Raw genomic sequence first — 12,637 nt, 5'->3', positions numbered from 1 at the left:
TAAATGCCTGTCACTGCCATGTACATACCAAAACAGTATCGTATATGCCTGTCAATGCATACCAAAACAGTACCGTATAATGCTTGTCACTGCCATGTACATACCAAAACAGTACAGTACCGTATAATGCCTGGATAAATGCCTGTCACTGCCATGTACATACCAAAACAGTACCGTATAATGCCTGGATAAATGCCTGTCACTGCCATGTACATACCAAAACAGTACCGTATAATGCCTGGATAAATGCCTGTCACTGCCATGTACATACCAAAACAGTACCGTATAATGCCTGTCACTGCCATGTACATACCAAAACAGTACCGTATAATACCTGGATAAATGCCTGTCACTGCCATGTACATACCAAAACAGTACCATATAATGCCTGGATAAATGCCTGTCACTGCCATGTACATACCAAAACACTTTCATCTTCCTTGAGATTTGATGTGAACAGTCGGAGATGATGATCTTTGACATCCAGTTCAGCTGTGGCAAAACTGCAGGTAGTGAAAAAATCATACTGTAAATTAATAGCAATATTAGGTATGTGTGTGTGTATCTGTTGGGTGTGTCAGTAAGTGTGTTTATATATAAAATATGTTGTATAAGTGTGAGTTACAGGTGTATGTGTGTGTGTATCTGTTGGGTGTGTAATTTAAGTGTGTTTATATATAAAATATGTTGTATAAGTGTGAGTTACAGGTGTATGTGTGTGTGTATCTGTTGGGTGTGTCAGTAATACCAAAACAGTTATATATAAAATATCTTGTATAAGTGTGAGTTACAGGTGTATGTGTGTGTGTATCTGTTGGGTGTGTAATTTAAGTGTGTTTATATATAAAATATGTTGTATAAGTGTGAGTTACAGGTGTATGTGTGTATCTGTTGGGTGTGTCAGTAAGTGTGTTTATATATAAAATATGTTGTATAAGTGTGAGTTACAGGTTTGGTGTGTGTGTATCTGTTGGGTGTGTCAGTAAGTGGGTTTATATATAAAATATGTTGTATAAGTGTGAGTTACAGGTGTGTGTGTGTATCTGTTGGGTGTGTCAGTAAATGTGTTTATATACTCTTCAAAAAAAGAAACGCAAAAGGGTACAAATGGGTTATAACTCCGATTTTATGTTTCCTACCGGTTCATGCTTTGTGAATATAAGGTCATTGCATGTCCCAAACACATTCCCACGGTTACATTCGATAAAACGAAGCTACTGTACAATAAAGTTCCAAAATGTGACTATTCACAAAAACGCAGCCACGTGCAAACCATGTCACCACTGCACGTGCAACATGAACACCGACAGTATAAAAGTGCAGGGTGTTCGCTTGCCTGGCCTCTGTATCTGGCCGACAGTTGACAATCCAGGACATGCCACGTCTCAGTGAACCGCAGAGAAACAATGCCATCGGCCGACTAGACGCAGGCGAATCCAGAACGGCCGTTGCCAGGGCATTCCATGTGTCCCCAAGCACCATCTCCAGACTGTGGGACCGTTACCAGCAACATGGATCAACACGTGACCTCCCTAGATCCGGTCGACCACGGGTCACTACCCCCGGGCAGGACCGCTACATCCGGGTACGCCACCTTCGGGAACGATTGACTACTGCCACCTCCACAGCCGCAGCAATACCAGGTTTGCGCAGGATATCCAACCAGACCGTACGGAACCGCCTACGTGAGGTAGGAATTCGTGCCAGACGTCCAGTTCGAGGTGTCATCTTAACACCACAACACCGTCGACTCCGACTGCAGTGGTGCCAGATTCATCGACAATGGCCTCAACTGCGATGGAGACAGGTGTGGTTCAGTGACGAGTCCCGATTTCTGCTCCGACGTCATGATGGAAGATGTCGCGTGTATAGGCGTCGTGGTGAACGTTATGTGGCAAACTGCGTGCAGGAAGTGGACAGATTCGGCGGGGGTAGTGTCATGGTGTGGGCAGCCATCTTACACACTGGCAGAACTGACCTGGTCCACGTGTAGGGCAACCTGAATGCACAGGGCTACATTGACCAGATCCTCCGGCCACACATCGTTCCAGTTATGGCCAACGCCAACGCAGTGTTCCAACATGACAACGCCAGGCCTCACACAGCACGTCTCACAACGGCTTTCCTACAGAACAACAACATTAATGTCCTTCCTTGGCCATCGATATCACCGGATTTGAACCCAATTGAGCATCTATGGGACGAGTTGGACCGACGCCTCCGACAGCGACAACCACAGCCCCAGACCCTGCCCGAGCTGGCAGCAGCCTTGCAGGCCGAGTGGGCCACCATCCCCCGGGACGTCATCCGTACTCTGGTTGCTTCAATGGGCAGGCAGTGCCAGGCAGTTGTCAACACACGCGGAGGCCACACCCAGTATTGACTCCAGATGACCTTGACCTTGGTGGTGTGTCCTATCACTTACTCACAATGGACTAGAGTGAATTGTGAACAATCCTGCAACATTTGGTAATTATCGGACTCACCATTCAATAATTAAATCAATTCTCCAAATGTTACGACAATGTGGTTTTGCGTTTCTTCTTTTGAAGAGTATATATAAAATATGTTGTATAAGTGTGAGTTACAGGTGTTGGTGTGTGTGTATCTGTTGGGTGTGTAAGTAAGTGTGTTTATATATAAAATATGTTGTATAAGTGTGAGTTACAGGTGTATGTGTGTATCTGTTGGGTGTGTAAGTAAGTGTGTTTATATATAAAATATGTTGTATAAGTGTGAGTTACAGGTGTATGTGTGTATCTGTTGGGTGTGTAAGTAAGTGTGTTTATATATAAAATATGTTGTATAAGTGTGAGTTACAGGTGTTGGTGTGTGTGTATCTGTTGGGTGTGTAAGTAAGTGTGTTTATATATAAAATATGTTGTATAAGTGTGAGTTACAGGTGTATGTGTGTATCTGTTGGGTGTGTAAGTAAGTGTGTTTATATATAAAATATGTTGTATAAGTGTGAGTTACAGGTGTTGGTGTGTGTGTATCTGTTGGGTGTGTAATTTAAGTGTGTTTATATATAAAATATGTTGTATAAGTGTGAGTTACAGGTGTATGTGTGTGTGTATCTGTTGGGTGTGTCAGTAAGTGTGTTTATATATAAAATATGTTGTATAAGTGTGAGTTACAGGTGTATGTGTGTGTGTATCTGTTGGGGGTGTAATTTAAGTGTGTTTATATATAAAATATGTTGTATAAGTGTGAGTTACAGGTGTATGTGTGTGTGTATCTGTTGGGTGTGTGAGTAAGTGTGTTTATATATAAAATATGTTGTATAAGTGTGAGTTACAGGTGTTGGTGTGTGTGTATCTGTTGGGTGTGTCAGTAAGTGTGTGTATATATAAAATATGTTGTATAAGTGTGAGTTACAGGTGTATGTGTGTATCTGTTGGGTGTGTAAGTGTGTTTATATATAAAATATGTTGTATAAGTGTGAGTTACAGGTGTATGTGTGTGTGTATCTGTTGGGTGTGTAAGTAAGTGTGTTTATATATAAAATATGTTGTATAAGTGTGAGTTACAGGTGTATATGTGTGTATCTGTTGGGTGTGTAATTTAAGTGTGTTTATATATAAAATATGTTGTATAAGTGTGAGTTACAGGTGTATGTGTGTGTGTATCTGTTGGGTGTGTCAGTAAGTGTGTTTATATATAAAATATGTTGTATAAGTGTGAGTTACAGGTGTATGTGTGTGTGTATCTGTTGGGTGTGTAATTTAAGTGTGTTTATATATAAAATATGTTGTATAAGTGTGAGTTACAGGTGTATGTGTGTGTGTATCTGTTGGGTGTGTGAGTAAGTGTGTTTATATATAAAATATGTTGTATAAGTGTGAGTTACAGGTGTTGGTGTGTGTGTATCTGTTGGGTGTGTCAGTAAGTGTGTTTATATATAAAATATGTTGTATAAGTGTGAGTTACAGGTGTATGTGTGTATCTGTTGGGTGTGTAAGTGTGTTTATATATAAAATATGTTGTATAAGTGTGAGTTACAGGTGTATGTGTGTGTGTATCTGTTGGGTGTTTCAGTAAGTGTGTTTATATATAAAATATGTTGTATAAGTGTGAGTTACAGGTGTGTGTGTGTGTGTGTATCTGTTGGGTGTGTAATTTAAGTGTGTTTATATATAAAATATGTTGTATAAGTGTGAGTTACAGGTGTATGTGTGTGTGTATCTGTTGGGTGTGTAATTTAAGTGTGTTTATATATAAAATATGTTGTATAAGTGTGAGTTACAGGTGTATGTGTGTGTGTATCTGTTGGGTGTGTGAGTAAGTGTGTTTATATATAAAATATGTTGTATAAGTGTGAGTTACAGGTGTTGGTGTGTGTGTATCTGTTGGGTGTGTCAGTAAGTGTGTTTATATATAAAATATGTTGTATAAGTGTGAGTTACAGGTGTGTGTGTGTGTATCTGTTGGGTGTGTAAGTGTGTTTATATATAAAATATGTTGTATAAGTGTGAGTTACAGGTGTATGTGTGTGTGTATCTGTTGGGTGTGTAATTTAAGTGTGTTTATATATAAAATATGTTGTATAAGTGTGAGTTACAGGTGTATGTGTGTGTGTATCTGTTGGGTGTGTCAGTAAGTGTGTTTATATATAAAATATGTTGTATAAGTGTGAGTTACAGGTGTATGTGTGTGTATCTGTTGGGTGTTTCAGTAAGTGTGTTTATATATAAAATATGTTGTATAAGTGTGAGTTACAGGTGTATGTGTGTGTGTATCTGTTGGGTGTGTTAGTAAGTGTGTTTATATATAAAATATGTTGTATAAGTGTGAGTTACAGGTGTATGTGTGTGTGTATCTGTTGGGTGTGTCAGTAAGTGTGTTTATATATAAAATATGTTGTATAAGTGTGAGTTACAGGTGTATGTGTGTGTGTATCTGTTGGGTGTGTAAGTAAGTGTGTTTATATATAAAATATGTTGTATAAGTGTGAGTTACAGGTGTATGTGTGTATCTGTTGGGTGTGTCAGTAAGTGTGTTTATATATAAAATATGTTGTATAAGTGTGAGTTACAGGTGTATGTGTGTGTGTATCTGTTGGGTGTGTCAGTAAGTGTGTTTATATATAAAATATGTTGTATAAGTGTGAGTTACAGGTGTATGTGTGTGTGTATCTGTTGGGCGTGTAAGTAAGTGTGTTTATATATAAAATATGTTGTATAAGTGTGAGTTACAGGTGTATGTGTGTATCTGTTGGGTGTGTCAGTAAGTGTGTTTATATATAAAATATGTTGTATAAGTGTGAGTTACAGGTGTATGTGTGTGTCTATCTGTTGGGTGTGTCAGTAAGTGTGTTTATATATAAAATATGTTGTATAAGTGTGAGTTACAGGTGTTGGTGTGTGTGTATCTGTTGGGTGTGTAATTTAAGTGTGTTTATATATAAAATATGTTGTATAAGTGTGAGTTACAGGTGTATGTGTGTGTGTATCTGTTGGTATAAGTGTGTGTGTGTATGTGTGTGTGGTATCTGTTTGGTGTGTAATTTAAGTGTGTTTATATATAAAATATGTTGTATAAGTGTGAGTTACAGGTGTATGTGTGTGTGTATATGTTGGGTGTGTGAGTAAGTGTGTTTATATATAAAATATGTTGTATAAGTGTGAGTTACAGGTGTTGGTGTGTGTGTATCTGTTGGGTGTGTCAGTAAGTGTGTTTATATATAAAATATGTTGTATAAGTGTGAGTTACAGGTGTGTGTGTGTATCTGTTGGGTGTGTAAGTGTGTTTATATATAAAATATGTTGTATAAGTGTGAGTTACAGGTGTATGTGTGTGTGTATCTGTTGGGTGTGTCAGTAAGTGTGTTTATATATAAAATATGTTGTATAAGTGTGAGTTACAGGTGTATGTGTGTGTATCTGTTGGGTGTTTCAGTAAGTGTGTTTATATATAAAATATGTTGTATAAGTGTGAGTTACAGGTGTATGTGTGTGTGTATCTGTTGGGTGTGTCAGTAAGTGTGTTTATATATAAAATATGTTGTATAAGTGTGAGTTACAGGTGTATGTGTGTGTGTATCTGTTGGGTGTGTCAGTAAGTGTGTTTATATATAAAATATGTTGTATAAGTGTGAGTTACAGGTGTATGTGTGTGTGTATCTGTTGGGTGTGTAAGTAAGTGTGTTTATATATAAAATATGTTGTATAAGTGTGAGTTACAGGTGTATGTGTGTATCTGTTGGGTGTGTCAGTAAGTGTGTTTATATATAAAATATGTTGTATAAGTGTGAGTTACAGGTGTATGTGTGTGTGTATCTGTTGGGTGTGTCAGTAAGTGTGTTTATATATAAAATATGTTGTATAAGTGTGAGTTACAGGTGTATGTGTGTGTGTGTATCTGTTGGGTGTGTCAGTAAGTGTGTTTATATATAAAATATGTTGTATAAGTGTGAGTTACAGGTGTATGTGTGTGTGTATCTGTTGGGCGTGTAAGTAAGTGTGTTTATATATAAAATATGTTGTATAAGTATGAGTTACAGGTGTATGTGTGTATCTGTTGGGTGTGTCAGTAAGTGTGTTTATATATAAAATATGTTATATAAGTGTGAGTTACAGGTGTATGTGTGTGTGTATCTGTTGGGTGTGTCAGTAAGTGTGTTTATATATAAAATATGTTGTATAAGTGTGAGTTACAGGTGTACGTGTGTGTGTATCTGTTGGGTGTGTCAGTAAGTGTGTTTATATATAAAATATGTTGTATAAGTGTGAGTTACAGGTGTATGTGTGTGTGTATCTGTTGGGTGTGTAAGTAAGTGTGTTTATATATAAAATATGTTGTATAAGTGTGAGTTACAGGTGTGTGTGTGTATCTGTTGGGTGTGTAAGTAAGTGTGTTTATATATAAAATATGTTGTACAAGTGTGAGTTACAGGTGTATGTGTGTGTATCTGTTGGGTGTGTAAGTAAGTGTGTTTATATATAAAATATGTTGTATAAGTGTGAGTTACAGGTGTATGTGTGTGTGTATCTGTTGGGTGTGTAATTTAAGTGTGTTTATATATAAAATATGTTGTATAAGTGTGAGTTACAGGTGTATGTGTGTGTATCTGTTGGGTGTGTCAGTAAGTGTGTTTATATATAAAATATGTTGTATAAGTGTGAGTTACAGGTGTATGTGTGTGTGTATCTGTTGGGCGTGTAAGTAAGTGTGTTTATATATAAAATATGTTGTATAAGTGTGAGTTACAGGTGTATGTGTGTATCTGTTGGGTGTGTCAGTAAGTGTGTTTATATATAAAATATGTTGTATAAGTGTGAGTTACAGGTGTATGTGTGTGTCTATCTGTTGGGTGTGTCAGTAAGTGTGTTTATATATAAAATATGTTGTATAAGTGTGAGTTACAGGTGTTGGTGTGTGTGTATCTGTTGGGTGTGTAATTTAAGTGTGTTTATATATAAAATATGTTGTATAAGTGTGAGTTACAGGTGTATGTGTGTGTGTATCTGTTGGGTGTGTAATTTAAGTGTGTTTATATATAAAATATGTTGTATAAGTGTGAGTTACAGGTATGTGTGTGTATCTGTTGGGTGTGTAAGTAAGTGTGTTTATATATAAAATATGTTGTATAAGTGTGAGTTACAGGTGTATGTGTGTGTGTATCTGTTGGGTGTGTAAGTAAGTGTGTTTATATATAAAATATGTTGTATAAGTGTGAGTTACAGGTGTGTGTGTGTATCTGTTGGGTGTGTAATTTAAGTGTGTTTATATATAAAATATGTTGTATAAGTGTGAGTTACAGGTGTATGTGTGTGTGTATCTGTTGGGTGTGTCAGTAAGTGTGTTTATATATAAAATATGTTGTATAATACTATAAGTGTGAGTTACAGGTGTATGTGTGTGTGTATCTGTTGGGTGTGTCAGTAAGTGTGTTTATATATAAAATATGTTGTATAAGTGTGAGTTACAGGTGTATGTGTGTGTGTATCTGTTGGGTGTGTAATTTAAGTGTGTTTATATATAAAATATGTTGTATAAGTGTGAGTTACAGGTATGTGTGTGTATCTGTTGGGTGTGTCAGTAAGTGTGTTTATATATAAAATATGTTGTATAAGTGTGAGTTACAGGTGTATGTGTGTTGTGTCTAGTGTAATGGTTGGCATGGGAAATAGCTAAACAAGTCTACCACAAGGTGTGAATTCTAAGCACAACTGAAAGAGTCTGAAATAAATACAGCAAGGGATAAATAAACTGTGGTTCAACGATATATTAATTTGACCAAATATTATTAATATCTCAGTAATATTTTAATCAGTTCTGTAACAGCATTTCAAAGAATATTTTTACAAAAGAACAATGTTTTCTGGTTGTAAAACTACAATAGGTACCTGAGAAACTTTGGTAGGACAGATAAAGAGGTTTCTGGGTTCCATGCTATGGTGCTGGTCTGATTCTCTGTCTGGAAGTCACGGATCTGAGTGTACTCAATACCATCAACGTCGGCATCTTCTTCCTGTAGTACAAGACTATCACTAAGGTCGATGACAGTCACTTTTCGCACCCTTGTTTTGGGTTCGTACACAATAAATATAGCATATCTTACCGTAATTTCACTTGAAATCCATATTTCGTAAAAGGTACAATTTTTTAATCACAAGATTTTAATCTAACACATTCAGATGTATTAGTAATGTTCAAACAAAACATTTTCAATAGTAAGTTTGCATTGGAATTTTAACAGCATTCTTAAAACGGAAACGTCATGTACCCAGTATATGGTTATTGTAAGGTGATTCAAAGTGACGTCATTGGAATACTGACATCATCAAATTAAAAATTAGCTATATTATTACAAACCACATTAAAATAAAAACTGTTCTACTAACCTTGACCCCTGTCAAATTTCTATAACAAGCGGACGTTGTTTACAGGTTGGTATTTTGTTATTTTTCATAATTCTGGACAAAATATTAATTTTAAGTTTCAAAAGATGAAAGAAATAAAAATACCTTTTGTTAAATATATCATACGAAGCCAAAACTAGGGTGCGAAAAGTGACTGTCGTCGACCTTAAAGGAGAGGACAATGAAGGCATTTGGCCTGGTATGCATATTCAATGATATATATTGCACATTATTGCTTAATATCAACAAGTATTATCGTATAGTTAATTAATAAAATGGTTAAATGTGACGGCTATTATATATAACGGGCGCAGCCATTTTGTACCATCCCAGTGAATACGCCCTCTGGCAAGCTGGTGGTTACATAATACCTAACGTGTCACATCAGGAATTAGTCTTCGAACTGAAGAAACAAAACATACCTGATTTTTGCAAATGCATCGCAATGTTCAGTAATAATAGTCATCCCAGTAAGCCAACAACAACTATATATTATTTTTCAATAGAAAATAAACTACCATTGTCAAAGTGTTGAAATAACTGTATTATGGTTTACATAAAGTAATCCATGTACTGAAATAATAATCGGAGTGTTTTCTTGGTTAATTGGTCTTTTCTTTCCGTGGCCTGTACCTGTGGTTCCTGATTGGCAGGTGTACATTTTACTGTCCCCAGACACTGTGTCTAGACACACTAAAAAGATGTGCCTCTTTTATTAAGATCACAGGGTATTGTGTGCAGGCCTCACACAAGGTCAAAATCATAGAGCGAAGTCACTTCTCTCTCAAACGTTAGAGAGGGCGAAGTATTTAACAGCAGGGAGACTTGAATTTTTAATAAAATAAAATAAAATATGCAAAAAGAAGTTATCTCAATACAGGTGCAACTTTTAAAATCTGTATTTTAATTTTAATTTGTTTTACCGTCAGTACTGCTAAATGTTGGATATGTGCTCTATAGTTGTTGTTGTTAGACTGAATGGGTACTAGTTTCCGTAAAGGTGTGAAAATTGCTTATCTGCTGCACCATGTCACTGTTGTTTTAATTTTTTTTATATATAGAATTTACAGTGGCCTCTTAACACTGTAACAGGGACACTTTAGGGATCCACTTTATATGGCCGCTAGGTGTGTAAGACAGGTGGCTGCTTATTGTGAATGCATCTACATTAAAAATCCGCTAGGACAGGTTTGCCTGTATTATTTTATAATTTCGACATCTGTTTTGTATGTTGAATTTATACATTATGACAAAGTCTACGTAAAACTAATTAATTACTCCCCACATTTTGCTGTTCCGAACGATTTTTTTTTTCAATGTATTTTCCATTGGAGCATGACCCTAACTCCCTAAATAAAATTCACTCGCCATAGTCTAGATCCCCACACTTGTACAATTTCCAGCACATTCGCTTGGCAATACGCTTCAACACGTTTAAGCCAGACACGGGTGTTGTAAGAGCTAGACCGTCTATCTGTGAGCCCGTCGCATGGTTTTGTGGTGCCAGTCCCTCTTCAAACTCTCATACACTTCACACGTAATTATTATCTATGAATAGGTGTTCCTCAAGTTCTTCACCATTGATCCGTGATTGTGTACATTGCAAGTGATGACTATTTCTTAAAAGGCGACACAGACTTCGCCTTACAGTGACTGGCACAGCGAAGTCAGACTGATCAGAGCGAAGTTTGGGCTCACTTCACCCGGTCGCGTGAGCCCTGTGTGTGGTAACCGCACGGATACCCCTCCAATCGCAATGGGCATTATCAGCCGCCTGCTTTATTACTGTAAGTAATTCTGTAAAACCCTTGATTAAGTAGACTTTCCCATCTAAAATCACAAAACTGATCAATTACGTCGTCCCAAAGAAAAGAAAAGTATCACTTGGGTATCGTGAGTGGTCGTTTTTGCTTGAACGTACCCTACCAATAGGCCTAATAATATGCATTTTTTCTTTGGATTTTTTAAAAAAGAAAAATACTATAACTCCAATTCGTTCTATTGATACAAATTGAAATATATTTAGTTAAATAGTTTATTATACTATCAAGTCATTTATGTTGTTTTACAAATCAGGTTAATGAAAGCGAAGCGCCTTGTCGTAAATTAATGCGTTTGTTTACACTGTGCTTAAGAGGAGATGGACGGAGCTCACGTCACTTCGCCCCAAGCTTTAGTATAATACTACCGGTCATCAGTTAGCAGGAATAATCATGTTTTTTTTATTAACTCTAAAATTACGTGTTTTTCATTTGTTAAAGTGTCAGTATGTGTTGGTGGTCTGGGTATGCATCTTTCCAACACATAAGGCTCTTGTTTGAGTTGACCCTACCTTTAATCAGAATTTGGGGGGGGGGGGGGGGGGGGGTGAAAGGAATATCGACTGAGCTAAATGATGTAAATCCCGCCCCTCAATAGTGCAGGTCGCACATTAAGTCAATACTTTTCTTAACCACACTTTCTACATCCCTTCGGACGGGAACCCCTTCGGACTAGCCCCTCGACTGACACAGTCACGTGACAGGTGTGCGTATTGCTGGTCGGGCAGTACGGTATTAGGTCGTTTCGTAACCATACCGTTTCGTACCCAAAGTCATACCCGTTCGTACCCAAAGGAATACCAAACAAAGGCATAAATTAAAACAAAAAGTTGTATTCTTCTATCAAAAATGTATTATATCGGACAATGTAGGCATTATTAGACCTAAAAAAAATCCACATTCCAAAAACATGGGATATCAGATCTTATTATATTTTTGTTATACGTGCGTGCGTGTGCTCACATAAGTACGTGTGTGTGCATGAATGTTTTTGTTTTGAACATATATACGTACGAAGAGAGGATCGGTCTTGCGAAATATTCCGATCGATATCTCGGAACGGTTATGCATAACAATAAACACCATCGCTGCACTGTGGAATCGACACCAAATTACAAGATAAAAGAATTGCTCTTTGGCTACGAAAAGATATGCTTTTTGGTTACGAAAGGGCATGCTTCAGTGATGCACAGCACATAATTCATTTAATGCTTATATTATTATAAAAGATACTGAGTGATTATTACGGAAAAATATCTGCCCGGTCCCCCCTTCCCCTAACCCTAACCTTAACTCCAACCCTAACCCCAATGCTAGCCCTAACCCTAACCCCAACCCCAACCCTAACCTTAACCCTAACCCTCAACCCTAACTAAAAATAATAATGGAGGGGATCGGGCGGATATTATACCAATATTAATGTTAGGTGTAATGTATGACATTATTTAATTGGTTACGAACTGGTATGCTAGTGGTTACGAAAGGGTATGGTACGAACGTGTTTGGGTACGAAACGTCTAGAAACCGGGCAGTACATACCTCAAACCGACATGAAAAAACAGTAACTCGTGTTGAAGTAGACACAGCCAGTAATTGACAAGACGCCTCGTACGGTGAAAACTCTACACAAAGAACAACTTCAGGACACGGAATCGTGTACTTTTTCGAATCGTCAGTCATGATTCTCAAACAAACAGATCCCCCGCGTGTCCACTTTACTATTTCCAATACAGAAGAATTTGTACCAGCAGAGTAGTCTCCCTTGTGACATTGCCGCAAAATTGGCATTCCACGTTCAGGCCAGCCGTTTTTCGGTGAACGTTTGCAAACACGTTTGACTGGTTTCCGTAGTAATTTGGTTTACTGTGTAGCTTACAAAACTGTATAGCCAGCATTAGCGACAAAGAACTACTTTTCGATCAGCTATGTCAAATCAACCAATTAGATTCATTT

The 12,637-nt window shown here is 37.2% G+C and overlaps 1 protein-coding gene across 1 annotated transcript in view; it reads right to left on the bottom strand.

The window, feature by feature from the left end:
- LOC121372180 (nucleoporin Nup37-like) overlaps nt 1–12,397 on the bottom strand; it is a 24,602-nt gene extending 12,205 nt beyond the window's left edge. Inside the window, exons 1-3 of the mRNA XM_041498464.1 lie at nt 12,224–12,397; nt 8,349–8,473; nt 422–503 (exon numbers count right to left, since the gene is read on the bottom strand). Coding sequence (XP_041354398.1) covers nt 422–503; nt 8,349–8,473; nt 12,224–12,364 — 348 coding nt within the window. The 5' untranslated portion in view covers nt 12,365–12,397. The remainder of the gene's footprint in view (nt 1–421; nt 504–8,348; nt 8,474–12,223) is intronic.
- Nucleotides 12,398–12,637: the final 240 nt, after the last annotated feature.

Source organism: Gigantopelta aegis, chromosome 4 (genome assembly GCF_016097555.1).
Source record: "Gigantopelta aegis isolate Gae_Host chromosome 4, Gae_host_genome, whole genome shotgun sequence".
NCBI classification, from domain to species: domain Eukaryota; kingdom Metazoa; phylum Mollusca; class Gastropoda; order Neomphalida; family Peltospiridae; genus Gigantopelta; species Gigantopelta aegis.
The sequence above is the reverse complement of the archived record's forward strand: the minus strand, read 5'-3'. Positions and strand labels throughout refer to the sequence as shown.